Source organism: Bison bison, unplaced genomic scaffold (assembly GCF_000754665.1).
Source record: "Bison bison bison isolate TAMUID 2011002044 unplaced genomic scaffold, Bison_UMD1.0 scf7180017864471, whole genome shotgun sequence".
In the NCBI taxonomy this organism is placed as follows: domain Eukaryota; kingdom Metazoa; phylum Chordata; class Mammalia; order Artiodactyla; family Bovidae; genus Bison; species Bison bison.
This window is the reverse complement of record NW_011495032.1, coordinates 22,569,542-22,594,062: the sequence shown is the minus strand read 5'-3', so window position 1 is coordinate 22,594,062 and position 24,521 is coordinate 22,569,542. Positions and strand designations below refer to the sequence as shown.

At 38.7% G+C, this 24,521-nt stretch overlaps 1 protein-coding gene across 1 annotated transcript in view; it reads left to right on the top strand.

Annotated features, from left to right (window-relative positions):
* Positions 1–23,683, top strand: part of LOC105003630 (formimidoyltransferase-cyclodeaminase-like) — a 42,986-nt gene extending 19,303 nt beyond the window's left edge. The window contains exons 5-6 of the mRNA XM_010860929.1: positions 12,304–12,489; positions 22,207–23,683. Coding sequence (XP_010859231.1) covers positions 12,304–12,489; positions 22,207–22,643 — 623 coding nt within the window. The 3' untranslated portion in view covers positions 22,644–23,683. The remainder of the gene's footprint in view (positions 1–12,303; positions 12,490–22,206) is intronic.
* The last annotated feature ends 838 nt before the right edge of the window (positions 23,684–24,521 follow it).

Here is a 24,521-nt window from a genome sequence, read left to right as displayed (position 1 = left end):
AGCCACCCACCTGGTGGGTATGGGATTTGATTTTATTGTGACTGTGCCCTTCCTGTCGTCTTGCTGTGGTTTCTTCTTTGTCTTTGGACTGGGGGTATTTTTATAGTGGGTTCCAGCATCCTTCTCTTGATGGTTGTTCAACAGCTAGTTGCAGTTTTGGTGCTCTTGCAGGAGGAGATGAGCACATGTCCTTCTACTCTGCCATCTTGAACCAGAGTATCATAAATTTTTTAGTGAGGCAAAAATTAGTATTTTAAAATATAGATAATATATATAGTATTTATATATATATATGTATATACAAAAGGTTTTGATACAGGCCTTTTGATACAAGCCTTTTGATAAAGGCTTGAGAAAGAAAATTTAAAAAAAAAGAAGAGATGGAGAAATTGGAAAACATTAACTCGTGTGTGAAGTTTTGACAACCAAAAGGATAGGACTTGTGAAAGCAGGTTACAAAGTGTATTCCATAGCAATACAGTCGAGAAAGAAGGAAGGCCACCTCACTGTTTGCTCCCAGGAAGATGAGGACTGGGGTTGGGCTTTGGGAGGAGAGCATTACAAATAGTACTTGTCTTCCTTTCCCAAATCTTGAATCAATTCAACAGTAGAGAAAGGCAGATGAGAAGTGGAAATACTAACTTTATTACTGATAAAAACTAATGTGACTGCTCAGCTTACCCACCTGGAGAATCAGACATCCAACCAGTTAGAGGCAGCACTAGACAGCTCAGGCCTGACCCTGGCAAGCTGATGGCAAGGAGGAGATGCAGTGGAATGGGCGTTTCCTGCTGACAGCTACCTCCGAAGAAGGAAGAGAGGAGGGAGGAGCAGGCCTCTGCACACCCCACTTCTCTCCCAAACTCTGCATCAGGGAATGGATGTTGGGAGGGAGCAAGGCCAAGTGTTGTAATTTCCTAAAGGCTGTAGTAACAAAAGTGCCACAGACTAGGTGATATAAACTCCAGGAATTTATCATCTCACAGTTCTGGGGGCTAGAAGTCCAAGCTCAGGGTATCGTCAGGGCTGGTTGCTTCTGAGCCCTGGGAGGGAAGGAAGGATTTGTTCCATTTTGGCTTGTGGATGGCTCTCTTCGTGTTCACATGGCATCCTTCTTGTATATTGTCTGTGTACAAATGTCCCTTTTTTATGAGGACACCAGTCATGTTGGATTAGGGCCCTGCTCTAATCCAATATGTGACATCATGTTAACTAATTATATGTCAATGAACCTACTTCCAAATAAGGTCACATTCTCATATCCTGGGGGCTATGACTTCTACAGATGAATTTGACAGGGGCACAGTTTAATTCATAACAGCCAGTAAGACCAGCAGTACTCTCTACATGTGGAAATAAACATCAGTAGTGAGCAAGAAGCATTTTCCTTCAAAAGGAGATTTATTTATTTATTTATTTATTATCCCACACATGGTACACTTCACTGAGTTTAAACAGCACAGAGTTCTGACACATGTTATTGATGGTAGATAAAATATTATTTTTACTGAGTCTATGAAATATTTATTTTTACTTGTTAGAGATATTTTATTATTTTTTAATTAATTTATTTTAATTGGAGGCTAATTACTTTACAATATTGTGGTGGTTTTTGCCATACGTCGACATGAATCAACCACGGGTGTACATATGTCCCCCTATCCTGAACCCTCCTCCCACCTCCCTCCCCACCCCATCCCTCTGGGTTGTCCCAGAGCACCGGCTTTGAGTGCCGTGCTTTGCACTTGTCGTCTGTTTTACATATGGTGATATACATGTTTTGATGCTATTCTCTCAAATTATCCCAGTCTTGCCTTCTCCCACAGAGCCCAAAGTCTGTTCTTTATATCTGTGTCTCTTTTGCTGTCTTGCATATACTATCTTTCTAAATTCCATATATATGCATTATATGCATCAGATGCATTTTATATGTACATCAAATGCATCAAGCGCATTCTTTTTTATAGCTGAGTAATACTCCATTGTGTATATGTAGCACAACTTCCTTATCCATTCATCTGCTGATGGGCATCTAGGTTGCCATGGATGGCCTAGCTATTGTAAACAGTGCTGCAGTGAACATTGAGCTACACATATCTCCTTCAATTCTGGTTTCCTTGCTGTGTCTGCCCAGCAGTGGGATTGCTGGGTTGTACGGCAGTTCTATTTCCAGTTTTTTAAGGAATCTGCACACTGTTCTCCATAGTGGCTGTACTAGTTTGCATTCCCACCGACAGTTTAAGAGGGTTCCCTTTTCTCCACACCCTCTCCAGCATTTATTGTTTGTATACTTTCAGAAGGAGATTTGAAGTGGTGGGCATGGGTGCCTGGAAATGGGCATCCCCTGAGAGGTGATAAAAAGGAGACAGATTGTGGATGGGGGATGGGAAGACTTGCCCTGTTTTGGGGGCAAGTCGTGAGAGTTCGGGCTAGACATGAGACTACTAAGAGGTTGTCGAGTGTTGACACTGGCCAGTGGCCAGGAAGATGGAAGAGGTATGAGAGCCAGACACGCGTGAGGAGCATGCAAACTGCCTCATGCAAACTATTTGTTTGGCATTTGGGTATCTCTGGTTGTGTGGAAGAGCCACCTTTACTGTCCCTTGCTGTGGGGAGTTGACTATACTGAAGGCTGTTTACACATTGCTGATCCATTGGCCAGCAGAAGGCTTCCTGGCCATCCCCAAAGCTTAGCCATGTCTCAGCTGAACTACTGTTTTGGGGAGTCCCAGCTTCTTAACATCCTCACTGAAAGAGAATAAGAAGTCCTTATGAAATGGATGCACTATAAGGAAGCCACAGGCCAATTTCAATCCCACCCACCCTTTACAATATACATATGCCCATGAGTTTTTGATCAGTGTGACCTAAACAGTTACATCACATTGAATGGCTGGACAGGAAAGCCAGATGGTAAGCAGACAAAATAAGGTTTTTGGAGCTGAGTAAACCTGAGCTCAAACCTATTCTACTTACTTGCCAACTGACTTAAGGAAAATTGTCTAGTCTATTTTATAGTCTTTTTTGGTCTTATATCTATACCATGGGGAATAATATCGTCCTGTCAGGATGGTTATGAAAAATAATGCCCATAAGTAAAGCCCCTGGTCCCCTGCCTTGCGCCTGGAAAGAGCTGTCACTATTTTTAGTGATTCTCTATGGCCTTATGGAGGGGGTTGCTGAGCAGTGGGGGCCTAGGTTATCCCCCTCCACCATAAAGAGAGTGGATTCCTCTTCTCTGTTTTGTGTTATTGAGATTCTAAATAAAGTACCTCTTGAGAAAGGGATTGCACGACAAGATGTTTGCAAACCTCTCAGGCAGAAGATCTGTGAAGTGCTTTCAACTCTAAAATTCTAAGTCCTATAGCAGACAGCTTCTTCCATGTCAGTTCTTATCTTGAAATGGTATTTGGCCCCCATTTCAGAGACCTGCCATGCAGGTAAATGAAGAGGTATTTGTGAGCATCCAAGCAGTGTTGGAGTGCTTGTTATGTTTCCATTTACCATAGGACAGGCTATGGGGACTATAGGAGAAGCATGGTAGAGCTCCTCCCCCCAGGAAAGCTGGGCCATGAAATCTGCACCTGAAATAGGAGAGAACACCATTTGTTGTTGTTTACATGGGACACAATAAAGCAAGTGACTGAATGCAGTGTAAATTCCATATGTTAGGTCACTCAAGGAAGTGTAATTCTTTAAAGAGTATCATGTCTGCACGAAATCTGCAGCATATTTCCTACAAAGGAATAACAAGCTCTGTGTATACATATCTCCATGAAAGTGTATGTTATATGCAAGGAAACAGTAAGATTCTTGGATGTAAAGATCTATGTGTGGGGGAGTTCCCTGGTGGCCTAGTGGTTGGGAATCCGGGCTCTCACTGCCCAGGTTCAGTCCCTGGTCGGGGAACTGAGATCCAACAAGCCATGTGGCACAACCAAGAAATAAAAAGTAAATGCATATGTGTAAAATGTGTCCTAGACTACTAATATACCATATGCATGCGTGCTATGTCGCTTCAGTCCTGTCTGACTCTATGTTGCCCTGTGGACTATAGCGTGTCAGGCTTCTCTGTCCATGGGATTCTTCAGGCAAGAATATTGGGGTGGGTTGCCATGCCCTCCTCTAGAGGATCTTCCTGACCCAGGGATTGAACCCACATCTCTTATGTCTACCTGCATTGGCAGGCGGGTTCATGTATTTTTATGGATACCTATATGGTCATGAAATTGTATGATTTGCTAAGGTTTTTGGGGCACATGAGGATAGGTCCAATGTTTTCATTCTATAGCCGGAAAACAGACCTAGAAATATTAAGAAACTTACTCATAGTTTTCCATCAAGACAGCAACAGAACAGAGGATTCTCACAGCTGTTTATCTACTTGACCTTGCCTAGAACTTTTTATTCTCTTTTTCAAAATTTCAACATTACAGATGTGGTTAAAGTCCACCTCTGTCCATCAGCTACATCTCTGCCGAGTTATGGCATAGTATGCTCACATTCAGTCGAGAATTTCCCCCATACATTTATTTCTACCTATGTATTTACTCATAAGTCCATACAGTATTTGTTGTATGTGTTTGTAGTCTAAATGTTATTGTACTATCACTTAAAATTTTTTTATTTTATTTTTTAATTGAAGTGTAGTTGATTTACAATTGTTAGTTTGAGGTATACAACAAAGCGATTGTGTTTTATATATGTATAGTGTATATATAATATATATACATATAATATTGAAGATTCTTATACTATAACTTTTATATTCAGCAAGATATCATGGAAATCTATCTAGTTCATTCCCTATAACTGCTGTATAGTTATCATAATATACATATATCACATTTTTTCTATTCAATTTGTAGACATTCAGGTTGTTTCTCATTTTTTCCAATACAAATAATGTAGCAGTGAACATTCTTGAATATACTTTCCTGTATACAAATGTAAGGATTTCTTTAGAGCAAAAAAAAAAAGAATGGAATCTTTAGGTACAAACGTTTCAAAATATTTTCAAAGATTAATTTTTATATGAAAATCAAGTGCGTATTCTGGCCTTGTTTCCATTAATACATAACAGGTTTTTTCTTTACATTTTATTTTTTACTGCCATGCCAATGGTAAATTGACAGCTCAGAGACCCAAGTGAAATGACGTTCTTTTAGCAAGTACTATTCATTTTGAATTACAGACGCTGTTGTCAGCATAGCATTATTTGTAAGCTTATTTGTCCTTTAGAAAGGAAATGCGATAGGGTAAACAGTAGCATCCAGTGATATGCAGCAGTTTTGCGCCCTCTGCCCCCAACCCGGCTAAATTGTTTTCTGCTCCCTCAAGAAAGAACAGGCCACAGAATGTGTCAGTAGAAATGCAATTTAGGAATTGCACTTGATCTTGTTTTTCAGCATAATGTTTCTGTTCTTTCATCATAAAGATCAGCTGCATTTTATTTTTTTCCAGTCCCTTAGAATAACATCCAGTTCTAGTCAGCATGTTTAATGTACTTCTCAATGATGTTCTAGCACAATAAATTTTCGTATCTCGTGCATGTGTACATATGGTAAAAATTTCTTCAAGTTCTAGCCATGTGGGGGAGGAATATTGTGGTTGCTTTGTTAATGCAGTGTTTGTGTTGGAGTGGTTACGGCCCCGCGCTTTAACTCTCAGCGCTGGGCATAATGAGATGGCTTTGATGGTGGCGTAAGAGTCTGGTGGGATGGTCACAGCTTCACACTTCAAAGCCGAGCATATGGGGTGAATACTGGGTAGCTTTGTGCTCTTTGGGGATGGTTGGGAGACAATTCTTAACAGCTCTGTTTAATGAAGACATTGGAAAAGAAACACTCCATCTTTAAAATAATTTTGAATTGCAAAGAGAGAAATTACCACCACCCCCCTTCCATAGACTAAACTAAGAATAATTTTTCCTAGTCTGCACTTAATTAGAGAGAGTGAAGCATCACAACTACACAGTATTTTCAAATGTCTTCTTTTTCAAAGTAGTGTAGCAAGATTAATCGGCCAGTTTTATTTTAGGTATGTGTATGAATTTAGGCAAAAACTTTTAGGGCTATCTGTTTTACCATCTGAGAGATTTTTATGGCTTCTGGTAGAGAATCTTTTTTTTTTCCTTCTCATTAAAAAATACATAAATAAAAAAATCAACTAAACAAGAAACTTGGCTATATTAAGATAGCTATACTAAAACTAGAGGATGCTTGTAAGATTTCAAGTCTAGCACTCAGTTTAATTTTTAGATTCTGTGCTTTTTTTCCCTCTGCTTTTTATTGAGAATGAGGTGATGGGGTTGAAAAATACACTTTTTGATTGGTATGTCCTGATGAGAATGTGTAAGTAGGCTTTTTTGAGCATCATTAGAGTTCTGGTTTAAAAATAATAATAATAAGCCTTACTTTCAGACTGTAAGCCGGGGAAATAGAATTTATCTATTCCTAGTGAAAAGGGAATGACAGGCTTGAGGTTTTTCCTAGCTGTGCATTTTGACTGCCATCAAAAATGTAACAAAACCAAGCATATCAGTTATGTTCTTTGAGCTTCTGAAATGCAGTTTCTGTTTAACAGTTAAATCTTAACTCCATTTACATCAGTAGTCCTGAAATGCTCCTGAAATAAACAAAAGCAGAAAGAGAAAGAATAATCAGATACTTTTGTAGACATGAAGTATGTGTTAGTGTAAGGCAGGTGAATACATTTTATAAGATGGATTCTTAAATACTGTCTTAAATATTGTACATTCTCAATAAAATACCACATTTCAGCCATAGTTAAGTCCATTACAGGCTCAGAAATAAACATTTGTGTTAGGGATATGAAGTTCCTGTCTCATTGTGCTGATCCTCCTTTTGCAAAGAGGAATAACCAAACTAATAGAAGTCTCTAGAGGTAAGGCTGTAAATGATAGTTATACATGTGTAGAAATGACTAAAAATCATTTTCAAGTACAGAAGATCAGCTAACCGTAAAGGTTGCATTATGTTTTAAAATACTGTCATTAAATCAGCCTTTTTAGAATATGACTAGTGAAAATGGAAAGATCAGAAATACAAATAACAGTGGTAGGGAAAAGTTGTCAAGAATGGCAGAGAAACTAGGAAATACTGGTCTTTTAATAAAGAACAATTTAGGAAGCTGCAGTTTTGCTTTATCTGTTTCAAGCCAGCAGGATGACATCATACTCTGTTGGTACAAGGTGATTCAGATGTTTCCTCTCTGACGTTACTGACTGTCTCAGGTAGCCCACAGCTGCAGGTGGCTCTGACACCTGGGGGCTTGAAGACAGCTCATAAAACATGATACCAGTGATGGAAAACTGATCACATGGTTTCTCACTGGGGATGCATCGGATGCCTGCTGGTCTTAAACCCTGTTCTCATTTTTGTTAGCATAGCGACCCCTTACTTCCACGTGTAGGTTTGGAATGGATGCTGCCGTTTCAGGTTTGCAGAGTCCAACATCTGCAAAGTGCTTAGGAACCAAATTCAATTCATTCAACTTAACAAGTGTTGATTGTTTAGGGAGTTTGAAACCTAGATAGAGGAAAAAAGTCCACGATTAACTATATAATACAAGTAGATTAGATTTGATGTTCTCTCAATAAAAGCTGTACTACATGTATTCTCCAGGCAAGAATACTGGAGTGGGTTGCCATTTCCTTCTCCAGGGGATCTTCCCGACCCAAGGATCAAATCCAGGTTTCCTGCATTGCAGACGGATTTTTTTTTTTTTACCGTCTGTGCAACCAGGAAGCCCACTATATGAACATGAGAGGAAGAAATTAAATCAGTGGAGGATGGGGGGAGTGCAATGACAAAGCAGGGATAAGTTCAGAAGTTCTGGTTTCTTGGGACTCATTGAAAATGTGGAAAGTCCCTGCTCTGGAAATGCCTGATTCCACTATTGGGGGAACAACTGATTTACAGGAAATGCACACAGAACTATTCCTTTAAACAATGCCACTTACCTAAAAACTGTGAGACTTGAGCTTAAAGATTCAATAATTTTATCTTCTTTAACAGGCCTGTTTGTTTGCATGATGTGAGCATTTGTAATTATAGTACAGGGGATAATTTTTACATAGACTAATTGTGAAAATAAAAATGATAAAATTAAAACCCTTTTTTTTGTGTGTGTGTGTAATAAAGTTTTATTAAAGTATAAAGGAGATAGAGAAAGCTTCTGACATAGGCATCAGAAGGGGGCAGAAAGCGTACCCCTAAAACCCTTTTTTAAAATGCAGTTCATATAACAAGTAAAATGCCTTGCTAGCAAGTATTCTTCTGACCAAATTTGAGACATTTCTCTGAAATTCAGACAATCTAATTTACTCTTCAGTGACATTACAAATACTTAACCTTCCATGGGCCTTTGGGTTACAGTCATTAGAAACATAAAAGTTACTTCCTTGAGTATGAAGAATATAGTGTACTATCTCTAATGCTAAATATTATTTTGGCCTTGGTTGTCTTTCATTGCATGAGAATAATGAAATGTCTTATTCATTATTAGAATTATAAGAATATAAATTAAGAATTTATAAGAATAAAATTTCATTATAAGAATAAAAATTAAGTTTGATTCTTTCCATCATGAATTGCTGTAGAAGAGATAACCGCAGAGGAGTGCTGTTTAAATATGTGAGAATTTCGAGTAAGTAGGGACATAACAGTACAGGAAGGTATTCGGAATGTTCAGAATTCAGAACAGTGGGGTAGGTTTGCAGAGGGGAAAAGAAGCAGTGTGTGCTGGGCACTGTGCACCCAGCATTGTGTTCAATCGATGCTTTTCTTAGTTTATCTAATCTTAATCTCTCTATCCATTCTATGGGATAGCTTCTTTTCTTTCTTGTTTCTTTACTTCCTTTATTTTTTTCCCTATCCTCTCTTTTTATCTCCCTCTTTTTTCTTTTAGTTTTATTAAATATTTTTTAAAGCAGGTTTCAGAAGTCATATTCTTTCACCCTGGCTTATTTAAAATATCTAAGCAATGTGGACATATTTTTATATCACCACAATGCCATTATCACATCCATCAAAATGATCATTTTTTTGGTACCATCTAATATCCAGTATGTAATCCAAACAAATGTCTTTCTGTGATTGGCTTGTCTGAATCTGGATCTATACATGATTCACACAGAGAGGTGATTGTTGTATCCCTGTCTCCTTTGATAGAATCCAGTTCCCCGCATGCACCCCCCCACCCCCACTTTTTTCCTTCTGATTCACTGGTTGCAGAAACTGGGTCACTTGTCCTATGGAATTCCCACATTCTGGATCTGTTTGCTCCCTGGTGGTGTCATGTAATTTGTATCTTTATCCCTTTCTTTTCCTACAAACTTTAGGTTAGCCCCAGAGGTTTGATTGGCTTGAACGGTTTTTTGTTTTTGTTTTTTGGCAAAAGTTATTCAGAGGTAGGCTGTGAGCTTTGTATGTATTCTATGAGGAAGCCATAGTTTCTGATTATCTCACATCTAGTGATGTAAAGATGAACTACCTTTGTTCGTAATTGACTTTTCAGGAGGGTTTCATCCATTGATGATCTTTGCCCTGAAACAGTTATTTTCATAGGAGATCCAAAATAGTGATCTTCTAATGCTTTCTTCCACATTTATTAGTTAAGAGTTTCTTTCTAAGTTAAAAAATCTTTCCCTCATCAGTTCAGGCTATCTGGCTACACTGAAATACAGTTTATATAGGAAAGGGAAGGTAAATGCTTATTTTTATTCTTTTTAATCACCAGACTTCTAGACAAGGATTTGGTGTGTTAGAGGAAGATTTTTTTTTTAATTTTTTCATCTTATAGGTAAAGAACTTGAAGCTCAGAGACGGCAAAAAAAAAAACACAAACCCAATTGCTCAAGATCTCAAACAGCTATTAAGGAACAGAGATGGTATTCAAACCAGTATCTTCTGGCCTCAAAAGCTTGTGCTATTTCTACTATGTACCCCTGCCCTCAACCCTGTCAACTGCTACTGCAACTGTCTTTGTCCCTTGCTTTGCTCTTCAGGAACCAGCTTCAAGACTCCTCCTTTACAGCACCATGGGCTTTGTACGCTTATACAGTACTCCAGAGCTGTAACTCCAAATGGAGGCTCTGGCCTGTCTAGGTCAGAAGCTGGGCCAAGCCAGGAGACAGGTCACATTGTCTCTACTTGGGAGAGGCTTTCCCATCACAGTTTGTGCTTTAGGCTCCTGCAACAGCCAAAGTATGAGTCACTGTAAATTACGGTTGGACCAAATATCAGTGATGGGAATAATTTAGAGAGTACTCAGATGTTAAGTTGTCTTAACTAGCTCTTCTAAACCACTTTCCCTTTCTTCTGCCACCCCAGCTCTCTGCCATTCCAGATTTGAGGGGAGTATTTAGGTAACTGCCTAAAGATTTTCCTGCAATTTCTAAAGCTCTGTTTATTGTTTGTGTCCCTGGCATCTGGCCCCAACCGCCCCCGCAGAAACTTGTGATCCATTAGTATCTTAAAGTAGTGTTAAAGAAGCAGAGATCACTTAGTAAATTTGGGAGATTTTCCTGGCTTTGTGGTGTCAACAATATCATGGGTTTCTAATGCTGGAGTCTCTACCTGACTCAGAGGAAGAAAGAACATTTCCGTAGATTTTGTACGACCCAGAGGTACAAAATCTTTTTTTAATGTCCTCCACATTTCACCCCTCCCAATCAACGTGGCAGTCTACATTATAAAGAAACAAATACCAGACTTCAGAATTGCAGTTTGAGGTTTCCTATGCTTATTGTGGCTAAAGGCTCCGTCTCAGCCTTGGATGTCCCATGATGCACCTCTAAATCAAGGAGGCCCACACTCTTGCCCTCCCAGGCCAGCATCCAAACTCCCTGCTAAGTCACTTCAGTCGTGTCTGACTCTGTGCGACCCCATAGACGGCAGCCCACCAGGCTCCCCCATCCCTGGGATTCTCCAGGCAAGAACACTGGAGTGGGTTGCCATTTCCTTCTCCAATGCATGAAAGTGAAAAGTGAAGGTGAAGGCGCTCAGTCCTGTCTGACCCTCAGCGACCCCATGGACTGCAGCCTTCCGGGCTCCTCCATCCATGGGATTTTCCAGGCAAGAGTACTGGAGTGGGGTGCCATTGCCTTCTCCACCAAACTCCCTAAATACCTACAATAAAATACCTAAAATAAAACATCGGGAAAATAAATTATGTTATCTCTATCCTTGCTTATTGGGAACTATACTTAGTGACATGAAAACAGCAGTTCCTTGAAGCAATTCTCTAGAAAAAGACAGGAAAGCAATTCTGTAATCTGCCTTGAGAAGATAAGGTCAGAGACAGAATCTAGATGTAAAAGTGGAAGAAGAAGGTAAAAAAACATTGATATTCAGAGTAGCCTCCATAAAATTGTATTTAGATACTAGGCTTCTTACAGAATATCTGTCCCAGTGCTGCTATCCAGAAGGACTTTCTATGATGATGGCAATGTTCTGTATCTATGCTGTCCAATAGGGAGACCACGTGTGGTTACTGAGCACTTGAAATGTGGCTACTGCAACTGAAAAACAACTTACTGCATTTTAATTAATTAAAATGTAATGGCATGTGTAGCTAGGAGTTGCCATATTGGACAGTGTAGATCTGGCCCTTGTATTCTTAAATTTTTCTTTCTCCTAACAGTATACACATTCTGGAGCTGTTATAAAATTGTTCAAAAATCGAAGGTACTGATTTCATTCATCTTGGTGATAAATTTTCCCTATGAAATTAGATTTGTAATGGCTTAGAAATTCTGGCCTCCTTTAAAGTGTAAAGTGTTGCTCAGTGGTGTTCCACTCTTTGTGACCCCATGGACTGTAGCATACCAGGCCCCTCTGTCCATGGAATTCTCCAGGCAAGAATACCGGAGAGGGTTGCCATTTCCTTCTCTAGGGGATCTTCCTTTGCCCTTTTTCAGGGGATCTTCCTGACCCAGGGATTGAACCCAGGTCTCCCACATTGCAGACAGATTCTTTACCATCTGAGCTACCAGGGAAGCCTTGTACATAAATGTTATTATGAGACTAACCAAGGAAAAGTTAATTATGCTCAAACTTTGAGTTTTAAAATTTGTGTGAATTATATACCCTTTAGTCATGATGATTATAACAGTGATGGGAATGCACTTAATGTGACCAAACTGTACACCTAGAAATGGTTAAAATGGTAAATTTTGTGTTAAGTGTATTTTACCACAATAAGAAAATTCTGTGCTTTGTTTTCTTTCAGCAGTACTGACTTTAATTTAGACTTGTTAAAATTTCCCGCTGCCCATAGGCCTTGCTGAGAATCTGGTCCTCAGTGTTCCTGGCTGCAGTGTGTTTCTCTTTGGTGAGGCTGACCTGCCCGAGAAGCGTCCCCTTGTCCAGAGAAGGAAGCAGCTGGGCTGGTTCACCAGAAGGGATTTCAGCACTCTTAAATCTGACCTGGGAGCTGCACCTGCCAGAAGATGTGGTTTGACGGGTTCACAGTCTGGATTTTTTTTCCGCTTTGGTTTTTAAACTTGAGAATCCTGAGGTTGCCGTCATTTGGTCTCTCCCACGTAATGCAGGAGGGTTACAGCTGGAGCTTTCTTGACTTGCTTGAAGTTCTCCTCTCAGCTCTTTCTACTTACGCCTTCATGAGCCACTCAGGGAGGCTGGAAGCCCTCATCAGATACTCGATAAGAGCCCCCAAGAGGGATGTTCATGATAGGCAATGAGCCCTGCTCATCAGTGGCTGCACTGATGATGAGAATGGTTATCACTGGGATGATGGGTCCTGTTGGCCAGGCATGAGGTTGTATCTGGAGACACCTGGCGGCTCAGGATGTGGGTGTAGCTTACTTTTAGCTGGTGAGAAAGGCTTTCAGTACATCCAGAGTGTCCAGGTTGATGCTTACACCTGACAGTCTGTGGTGGAGGCACCCTGGAGAGAGGCTTTTCTACACTGCGGGCTCTAGAACAGAGAGAACAAACACAGGGAGCAGTGTTCTCCCTTGCCCTGGATCTTATCCACTCTTGTCTCTCTCTGCTACTCTTGCCCACACCTTGCTTAGAGCATGTCTTCAGAAAAGGCAATGGCACCCTATCAAAAACTCCATCCCCATTTGCTGCACTTCACTATCCTAGGGCCATTTATTTGAGTCTTGATTCTTGTCTCACTCACTGCACTTCACCATCCCAGGTCCATTTATTTGAGTTTTGATTTTTTTATCCCCTAATATCTTCTGTAGGGATCACTAGTTAAACCATGTTAGGCCACATTTTGATAGTTAATATCTTAGCTGTTACTAAAATACTAGGTCCCAAGAAGCAAGAGGTGGGCAACCTTAAGAAACACATTTCCTCAAGGCACAGTTACACATAGGCTTTTGGTTGCTAATCCCTGGTGCAGAATTCTGCTCTCAAACCAATGACATCATCAGCTAGAGCAGTACAATGAAAAGAGTGTAGGCTTTGAAAGTGAAAGTCGCTCAGTCGTGTCCCATCTTTGTGACCACCCCATGGACTGCAGCACACCAGGTTCCTCTGTCTATGGAATTCTCCAGGCAAGAATACTAGTTGCCATTTCCTTGTCTAGGGGATCTTCCTGACTCAGAGAGTGAACCTGGGTCTCCTGCATTACAGGCTGATTCTTTACCATCTGAGCTACCAGAGACTCTCAGAGTGCAGGCTTTGAGGCTATGCTCAAATCCTGACCTTGCTCTTCATTGGCCATGTGACTTCAGAATGTTCCTTAGCTCAATAAGCCTCAGTTCCCATATCTTTAAAATGGCCATATTAATTATTTTTCCCTCATGAGACTAAAGTTGAAAGGATGACTATTAAGTGCCAAACGTGGTACCAAGGGACCATTTTTTCCTTCCGTTTAGAGAAAAGATTTATCTAAAAAGTGATTATAAATGTGTTTTAGTCTTTACTTGTGGAAAAAAAAGAAGAAGCTGATTGCTCCCTGCCAATTTGAACCTCACATATTTTCCCACGATTTGTCTCACAAACGGAGAAGTGTAAGTTTGTGACTAACTTTTCAGAAAGCTATTTCCTGGTTTCTAATTTGAGCCTCACTGAAGACTGAAAGGATTATTCCACAAACCTAGTCAGCACAGTGCCGGGTGACTGAGATTACAGTTAGAGGATGGGAATTAGAAGCAGGAATCCTAGTACTAGAGAACAGAAGAACAGCATTTAGTGCTGGGTTAGACAGTCCCTTGGAGAAGGCAGTGGCACCCCACTCCAGTACTCTTGCCTGGAAAATCCCATGGACGGAGGAGCCTGGTAGGCTGCAGTCCATGGGATCGCTAAGAGTCGGACACGACTGAGCGACTTCACTTTCACTTTTCACTTTCACGCATTGGAGAAGGGAATGGCAGCCCACTCCGGTGTTCTTACCTGGAGAATCCCAGGGACGGGGGAGCCTGGTTGGCTGCCATCTATGGGGTCGCACAGAGTCGGACACGACTGAAGTGACTTAGCATAGCATAGCATAGCATAGCATAGCATAGCATAGACAGTCCCTAGGAAAACTTAACTCTCATTTCTGCAGTGTTGTGGGGCTGAATGGGTTGGTGTTTGGGAAGAACTTTAACCTGCTCTGAAAAGCGTATCTGAGTTAAAAACTAAATGTTCATGTTATCACTAATCATGTTCAATCTTCTAAGAACAGACTGAGTTTGTAACTGTTTAAACCAAAGTGAACAGTGATCCCCCCATCTCACCTAATGATTGTCTGACAGTCTCACCTATTTTACATTGTTTGTTTGGAATGGACAACCCATTGGGGATTTTGATTCCTTCTCTATTTTTTACTCCACATGGAGATCTGTGATTTACATGGAGAATTTGATCAACATCTGAAAATCCTAAGTTTACTTTAAAATGCCAAGATTGACACAGAAATGTTTAAAGATGGTATTTTAAAGGTAATATTTGACATCTGGTAAAGATGCAGTTAGAGGCTCTCCTGCAACTAATGGTATAAATTACTATCAATTGGTAAAAACTTTTTGGAAGTGAGTTGGTGATGTGTATCAAAAGCTCTAAAAATATATGTAACTGCTTTGCAGAAATTCTAATTCTAGATTTATCTTAGGTAAATAGATTTATTCCTGAGGAAGCAATAAAAGGTACGTATACTTATGTACCAGTATGTTTATCAAAGAACTATTTATAATAATAAATACTGGAAATAATATAAATGTTAAGAATTTGAGAGTGATTAAATAAACTATGGAATACCTTGGTGAGAGACCATTATGCAAGCAATTAAGTGTGAAGGTTTGGAGGAATTTTTAGACAAGTGGAAAATACAGTACAATGTAGAGAGAATTTTTAGTTTATTAATTAACACAACGAATATTTATTAAGTACCTAAATGTGCCAAGGACTATTATCAATGGGAAAATAGAATTTATTTGCCTTCAAAGAATTTATATTCCAGTGGGGAATAGGTGAAGAGAGTGAAAAGAGAAACAGAAAATTACAAGCTTAATAAATAATTAATTATATGATATGTTAGAAAACAAGTGTTGTTGTTTAATCACTAAATCATGTCCTACTCTTTTGTGACCCCATGGACTGTAAGCCCACCAGGTTCCTCTGTCTATGGAATTTTCCAGGCAAGAATACTGGAGTGGGTTGCTGTTTCCTTCTCCAGGGGATCTTCCCTACGCAGGGATTGAACCCAGGTCTCCTGCATTGGCAGGTGGATTCTTTTCTGCTGAGCCATGGGGGAAGTCCCTAGGAAATAAATGCTACAGCCAAAAAAAAAAAAAAATCAGACAGGGCAATGGACATCATGTGCCCGGAATGGGAGTAAACTATGGTTTTCAGATGGGATAAACCAAAGTAGGCCTCATTGTGAAGGCAGCACTGGAGTAAAGACTAGGAGAGAGGCAGTTGGCCATGTGGAAATGTGGACAGGAGACTCAGGCAGAAGGAACATCCAGGGTCAAGGCCAAAGGATATAAAGCTGTGTAGTGTGATTTCAATATTGTAAAATATATATGCACCTATTTATTTTATTTATCTTATATGTTTGTAAGGAAAGGAAATTCTTAAAGCTTCCAACTTATTTTCACTATTTCTTCAAATTGATCTTGTTATTATTTCCATCATCTTTCATAAAGGGAAATTATTGAGGTTTATCAGATCTGCAGAAGCTGGATTTCAGTGCATTCATTCATATTGCTGACAAAAGAGTCAAATAAGAAAGGAAAAGCAGCACAACTTTCCCCTCATATGTCTTTTTTGCTAATATCTCCTTTCAAGTGGTAGACTCTTTAGTTTGTGCAAAAGACATGAAAATTATAAGTTGCCAAGTTTAGGTAGACCATTACTCCTTGAGGGACTCATTTAATAGGCTCAAAGCAGTTTCTAATAGAAACTTAAAATGTTTCAGAGAGGAACATAGAGTATAGATAAATGGTTTCATGAACAAGATTGTAATTCGAGTTTAAGTCACATGATCCACTGAAATTTTAGGTTACCTTACTTGCCCAAGTTATCCATTAAGAAATTCATATGTAAGAAGGAGTAAAATGGTTTCATTTTTAAAAGAAATATCTATTGCAGTAGAATTTCTAGCACCTCTGTCACTAGGATAGAAATATTATTCATCTAATTTTTCAACAAGCTGAGTTCACAACTGTGGCAATTTCCCTCCTTATTTTTAAATTTAATGGCTTTATATATTTTTCTAACATTCTTTATTTACATCAGTGTTTCTCAACATAATTTTCCGCTCTTCCCATCAAAACAGAAAAGCTTCAACACATTGTTGCTATGTTTATTTCTTTTCCTAAAAAATTTAAATAGAAATGATTGGTGCTATGAACTGAACACTTACAGTTAACTTTCCAATGACAAATTAATCTATACAGTACCCGAAAGGAAGCAGAATCTATAAGGGAACAGGTTTCTGTTTTGAAGTTCCTTGAGAATATTACAAACAGAAGAGAAAAAAGTGACCTCAGAAATGATTAACACCCAGAGTCAGTGCCAAACACACAAAATCTTTTAAACCAAATTCCTTTTAAAAGTTTGTAGTTGGCCGGCTCATGAGGAACATAAATAAGGACAAAGCAGTAATAGTTGATACTTTTAGATCTATAAATAAATACTTTATACATATATATTTTAAAACCCTAAACATTTATGGGATAATTTAAACACTGCTGGCTGATATATTGTATGACTGGCCTGCATATATGCATTATTGTTTAAAAATGAGGGACAATTCTTTGAACTGTAGTTTCACATGATGCCGTAGGAATTATAGATGGAGGTAACTGGCACATCTTGGAATCAGGGACTTCTGTTTAATTATTTCAGTGGGTTACTGAGAGCTGCCCCTGCTTACTTCTTTCTCTCTGTAAATGAGAAGCTGCTGCATCAGGCACTTTTCTTGACATTGAATAATGCCATTTACTGCATACCCCAAATTTTACCTAGTCTTTGAAAAGTAATTTCTAGCCTGGGAATGAGTCCTGTTTTCAGGAGCCTATATCTGTAATTTTCTATGTTTGCTTGTAAATCTATTTGGATGATGGAAGATGAAAGTCTCAATGTATAATTAAGTGTGTCACCCGTAATTGAAACATGAAGGACTATGTCTCTGCATGAGCTAGAGAAAGGCACTTTTCTATAGAAAACCTGGGAGCAGGGAAGTCAAGTGCCTGAGGTTGCTTTCACCTGGGCTGGCTTCATTCCATGATGATGTTAACATGTATCTACCCCTGTGATTTCGTCTCTGAATTGCTGTTACTCTGAAAGATTCAGAGTTGAGAAATTGAGGCTTACGGTTCCTCACAGAGTGGGAAAATGTCATAGCTATTTTGCAGAAAGACAGCTGAGCAGAGGCAGTGTTCCTGAAGAAGTGGAACTTGAACTCAGACCCCTGGGGAGCCATTCCCAGCCCCGTGCCGCGCAGTGTCACTTAGCTTTCTCTTCTGTGGATTTGGCCACATGCACAAGAGGCCTGCGTTCTTCCCGCCATGGGAGTATCAGACTTAGCAATTATGTTTGAGTTTTATGGCTTTAGTCATCAAATGTCCTGTTTCAGCTGTGGTTTCTCTTTAATACATGTTCTAAAAAATGTAAAATACCAATATGTAATGATGACTAATTGCTTTCAGTGTAATAACAGCTGTTTATATTTTTGAACCTGAGTTCCAAGTCTGTCGTCTTGCTCTGTTTGTTACTCTGAAGCAAGGCCCACAGTTAGGCTAGGTTTTATCTTTGTTTAACCTTCGTGTTTTTATACCCAGTAACCTGCATGGTTCCTGGCACTCAGCAGGTTTCAGTAAAAACATATTTAATAAGAGAGCCACATATTAGTTCATGAGAATCTCTTTATTTATTCAAACTGTAATGCAATCTATAAATTTGAAGTTCTCTCTTCAGACATAAAAATGCCATATACTCCAAAACACTACCTCGGTTCCCTCCTCACACATCTTTTAAAGCTAAGCCATCAAAGAAGAGCTTAATATAATAAAGAGAACTTTTAAATACATCTCTTAGCAAACTTCTGACCCCCTAAAACAAAACCTTTTCTGTTGGAGGAAAATATTGAGAATCTTTTCACCATTAATTGATTGAAGGTGATGGTGCCTGGAACAATTTTTGAGAATAATTTTGATCTAAAGGGAAAAAAAATGTTTTTTCTGAGTGCTGCTTTTCCATTTTTTCTAACGGGCTCTTCACTATTGTTTTGTCTGAATGCAGTTTTTTATTTGTGTTATTCCAGACGTGGTCCTACCACAAGCATCTTTAAACCAGACATTAATAGCATAGTTCACAGTCATTACTGCCAGTGCTCAAACACAAATATTGCATTTGTGTTTGTAAAAACTACACATCAGATGTTAATTAAGTGCATTTGTTTTTTTTATGCTTAAACAATCTGGCATAAAGAGTTTACATCTATATCAGTTCACCATAAGGTCTCTACAATATCTGAATCACCAGCCGTACAGTATATGATGAATACAGTGTTTCCACACAGGAAAATAACAGAATTGTCAGGAAAACATCAGGCCTGTTATATTTCCCTGTGAAATAATAGCAACTGAATCTCAGTTTCTTTTTGATTAAAAAAAAGTATTTAACTAGGAGTAAACACCAATATTTAGAATGATAAATTTTTCATTAAAGAACACATGGAAAGTGAAATCATACCAAAGATTTTTTTCCTTGTTTTTAGCTTGCTTCAGGGCGTTGTGACAGTTGCTTTGGAATAAAATTGGAATTTCAGCTTTGCAGTGAGATTCATGCTGCCGCCAGAGCAGCCGAGTGCCAATCTGCGGGAGGCAGGAGCCGAGCGAAACCGCAAACTGAGAAACAAACTTTCACATCAGGTTTCTAATTTTAGAGCAAAAAATGGAATTACTTTAATTATATGACATTTAACTAGAAATACGATTTGCTGGGATTAATTGCCTCCCTTATTTAAAAATTTTTTACTAAGTTTAAATTAGCATAAAAAGTCAAATTCAGCATCTTAAATAAGGTCAGTGGGACTTCTGGATTTAAATGCAGAATTTGATTGATTAGAATTGGATCACCATATTGGTGTTGGACTTGGGAAGGATTAAATGGAAGAATTAGAAACGTGTGCATTTGGGCAGAAAACAGTTTTCTCTCTTTTTCCTTCCTTCTTTCTTCTTTTCTTCCTTCCTTTCTTCTTGTCTTTTTTTCCTTCCTTTCTTTCTTTTTCCTAAGGCAGAAATGGATCATGGCCTTATAACCCCTCAGGGTGAAAACTACTACCTGCTTAGACCAGAAACTTCTCAGCTTCATTGACTTGTCTCTGTTTATTCACTGCTTGAATAAGGTATAGTGGTAAAACAAAATCAACTATTGTATAGCTAAAGCTTAATAGAAGAATTTAAAATACATGTAACAAGGACATACACCAGGAAGTATCATTCTGTATATAAGTGAATCTTACTTTATTCAAAAGAGAATATAAAAGTTACTTCTTATGTTTAATTTTATTTTTCTAAGAAATAATTAATTTTAAAGTATGCTTTTGAAGAAATTTTTTAAGTAGAGTTTTATTTTAATTGATTAAGTCATTGTTGGGACAAGTGAATTCTTTGTGACACTCTTGTGCTCTGGACTTAACATCTAAATTTCTTATGCATTTAATAATTTATCTTAGGTAAACTATTGTTTACATTACCTTTTATCTTAGGTAATGAATTCATTTATTAGCAAGAATGATCAATTTTAGAAACTCGGTGACAAAAGGGACAGTTATTGGGCACATGGGGATAAAAGGTGCCTTGCAATCTACTAGAGGATTTAGAGGAAGTCCTGTCCCATGTATTTAGGGATCAAATGGTCCATGCTACCATACTGTCAGGAGGCCCTGGGTCCATATGAATGAACTTGCCTTGAAAGTGACTTGCTCCCCCAAGCTGATAAATTACATATAAATATCTGAATGTTGGCTAGGCATATCAAAGTTCTGGAATAGCAGAGCACAATAGACCCAATAGATATTTTGAATAGTACTTAGTATAAGCTCCCCCCCCATATGAAACTCTATATATGTATACTTTTATATACACACACACATACTTTTCAGCAAACTCTGAGCATGATCTAGCTATTTGTTTGAATGGTGATAAAGGTGAGGCCACTTCTTGAGTCAGAATAGGGTATGTGTATCAGATACGAGGAAATGGGATTGTTTGTAACACTACCTGTTCAGGGGTAGAGGAGAGAGAGACTATGCTTGGATGCTTTCGATTAATGAATGACATTAGCACTGACAAAAAAAAAATTTCCAGTTGTACTCTGTGAAATGTTAAAACTGATATAATTCTCAAAGATATTTAGAGTAAGTGATTGGTGTATGAGGTTGAGAGAGATATGTATTGACTGTTAGGAAATTTAATTTTTATGAAATCAGCATTATGGAGAAATACTGTAATTTGATTCATTTCTGCAGAATTCCCAGTAGAAAGAGGCCCAGCCTCGGGAGTTGAAATGTTTCATTATGTACATGTGTGGGAAAAAGATGAAATGTGGTTTCCGTGTGCTGATTTTCTGTAAAGCGTCTATTAGTATGAGAGTACCCAGGCTAGGCAGCAAAGCCCCCAAACCACGGCTGTCAAGGGGAGAGTGAATTCAACAGGATCTCTCGTTGGATACTGACATCGTGAGCAATAAGTTTGAAAGTAGTAAGAAAAAGCAATGACAGTAAAATGATGTTGAAATAGTAGCTAAAAAATTGTCTTATGCTGAAGATGAGGTCAGCCTTTTATCCTTCATCAATCCCTAGTCAACTTTGCTTTTAGAAATGTGAAGTTGCCCCACAATGAGGAAACTGCAAACCTAAGCTTTTTATACCAATGCTAATTTAACCAAGTTGTCCATCTTATAATGTAAACTATAATTAGAGCAGGGATATTTATGTCATATGAGCTGCATCATCTCCAAGGCAGGGTAAAACATGCTCTAGAGTAACTGGGCTCTGGAATAGCAATGACAGTCCTAGTCCCTTGGGAAGCCGAGGATGGAAGAAAGAGATGCCTCCAACTGGTCATACCAAGAAGGTATACATAGTGCCCCAGACCCTGCCCTGCCAAACCCACATCATCATGAGACACAAGAGTCCCTTTGTCCTTCCCAATTCCAAGACTGTTTGTCACTTTTTAGTGACCTCCTTTACTAGCCAAGACTGTTGAGGTTCATTTGAATCTGATCTTAACCTAGCTCAGTGATGACAGGTCTGTGTTTGGGGAGGAAGAGATGAATACAGAGTGTGATTTATTCCTGTCTCCCAGACCCATAGACCTGGCACTGAATTCCAGCCCCTGCGGAGATGGCCTTGGAAATGAATGGAAGGCCAATACATTTTACTGCTATTGATATTTAATTTTCAAATGTGCCTTTTGAAATATCTGCTGATATTTTCAAAAGTCTGAGCTTTTCTTAATCATTCTAGAGTAAACATCCAGATACATTTAGAGTAGATAAAAATATCTACTTATAGCTCAGATAACTCTGTTGGTAAAAAATATGTATGACCTTTAGAAAATTCTTGAGTTGATAATGAGGAGTATTTCTGTGTATTATTTTAAAATAAAATCAAGTAAAGTTAATAGAATAGAAGAGAATTGGGTAAAGAATAGAATCTTCAAGATGAGGCTTTACTTTGCTTGACTAACATGCTTTTCTAATGATTCAGGCATCGGCGCTAGCCCATATGTGATGAACTGCAATGTTACCATAGATTCTCAAGACTTGGCTCTGGGAAAAGAAATTGCTAGTGCCATTCGGGGCTCGAATGTGAATGGACTGAAGGGCGTCCAAACGATGGCTTTTCCTCATGAAGGGAAAATTGAGATAGCTTGCAATGTAGAGAGTTTTGAAGATCAAGAAGTTACAGAAACCTCCGAAGGCTCTCAATACATGGCTTACAGTGTCCTTGGGGACCATTTTTATTATATATCTCCTAATTACATAGAAGCTCAAGTTAAAAAATTGGCAAGTGATCGAGGAATTGGTATGATAGGGAGAGCATTAATTGGATTTACACCCCAAGAATGCAAGAGCTGTGCTGAATATGCAATAAGAGAAAGTATTGGGGAGTTCTGGAAAATACGTGAAGGTGTTTTCATGTGATCCAATCTAAGGTTTCATTGAAATTGTAAGAAAAAAATATCAGGCATTGCGAACTTTTCTTATTGGCCTGTGAAGACAAGGAGAAGATCCAAGAGCTTGGTTCCAGGTGTGAATTGGAAAACTAGAAGCCTTCTCTGTCCAACGACAGCAACAGGTGTTTATAGATTGTAATTGCCTTATGATATTTCTAGTCATCACTGAAACTTTGTGAAATCTTCCTCTGTATCAAGTTCATGCACTTGGGTGTACTAGAAGCCTCCCTGAATGCGCTGGATAAAATGGCCATAGTTACGGAATCATCTTTGATTATCATGAACTAAACTAAAAACAGACTGTTTATTTGGTGTTCCTGAGCTCTTTATTCCAAAGTCCTGTATTCAACTCTCATTTTCTGAGTAATCATTTTTTTTTAATGTGCACTTTTAAAAATCAAGTACTAAGTAACTAAATGGGGAGAATTATAAAGTAAAATTACCAAATAAAAGACTAATCATGTTCTTTTGTTCTTTCTTGTCTTGTTTAGGATGACCTACTGTTCATTCTGGAGATAATTCCAAAAGCCAGATTTGTCTAATTTTTTTATGTTTATGTGGGGATGTGGAATGGCGGTGTTGGGCATGACTTCAAGGGATTATATTGATCCTTTTTGGAATTTAAATGAAAGTCTGAAGGTTTAGGGAATTTATTACTCTTGAGTGAAGTGGAGGGTATTGGTGGAAGAGTTTTATTTGAAAGAAATCAAAATATGTTGCCTCTTTTTGAACTAAAAGAAGCCACTTGCTAATTCTGGCAATTTTATGTAAATCCTTAGTGCTTATGTTTTTTAGTACAAGGCGTTTTTCTATCTATAAAACACAATGAAATAAATTTTTCCATAGATTTTGTTTAGCAAATAAATTGTGGTTTTGGCTAATAAGAGCACATAATGTGAATTTAATTAATTAAAAATAAAAGAGGTTGAACTCAGTCTTTTTATAGGATCCAGTGCATGCATGCATTCTCAGTTGTGTCCAATTCTTTGAGACCCAAGGGACTCTAGCCCACCACACACCTCTGTCCATGGGATTCTAGAGGCAATAATACTGGAGTGGGTTGCTATTTCCTCCTCCAGGGGATCTTCCTGACCCAAGGATCAAACCCAGGTGTCTTGTGTCTCCTGCATTGGCAAGCAAATTCTTTATCACTGAGCCACCTGGGAAGCCCATAGGATCTGGTAATCTATCCCATCTACATATTGGCTGCACTAGGTCTTCAGTTGTGGTGCGGGGCTCTTTCTTGCGGTGCATAGGCTTTCTCTAGTTGCAGCATGTGGGCTTTTCCTATTTCAGCTCATGGGCTTAGTTCCCCAACTAGAGATCAAAACCACATCCCCTGCATTGGAAGGCAGATTCTAAAACCAGTGGACCACCAGGGGAGTCTGTATCCTAACATACTTTTTTGACTTACATTTGACCCTTGACTGCAATTGCATTAATTTTATTTCAGAATTATACTTTTTGGGTGTTTTCTTTTTGCTGTCAATATAAATACAACAAAGATGGAGTAATAACCACGTGTGGTTTTCAGATGCAAGGAAGTGTAGTTGCTGTGGTGAAAAGAGGAGATGCTCTCCAGTTAGACCCAGTGGATCTGGGAGAGCTGTGAAGTAGTCATGCCTTGCTTTTCTCTTGCTTTGGCAGAGGCCATGTGGCCTAATAGGACAAACACTGGACAGCAGATTCTGGCTTGGGTTCTGGCCCTTGTTATCTTTCATGGAGCTATAGTTTAATTACCTGTAAAATAGGGAAAAGAGTTTCCACCCAGATTGTGTTCTGGGGAATTAAATGGAAGTACTTTGTAGGCTGTAATGTAAAAATGAAATATCAGCACTCTTTCCAG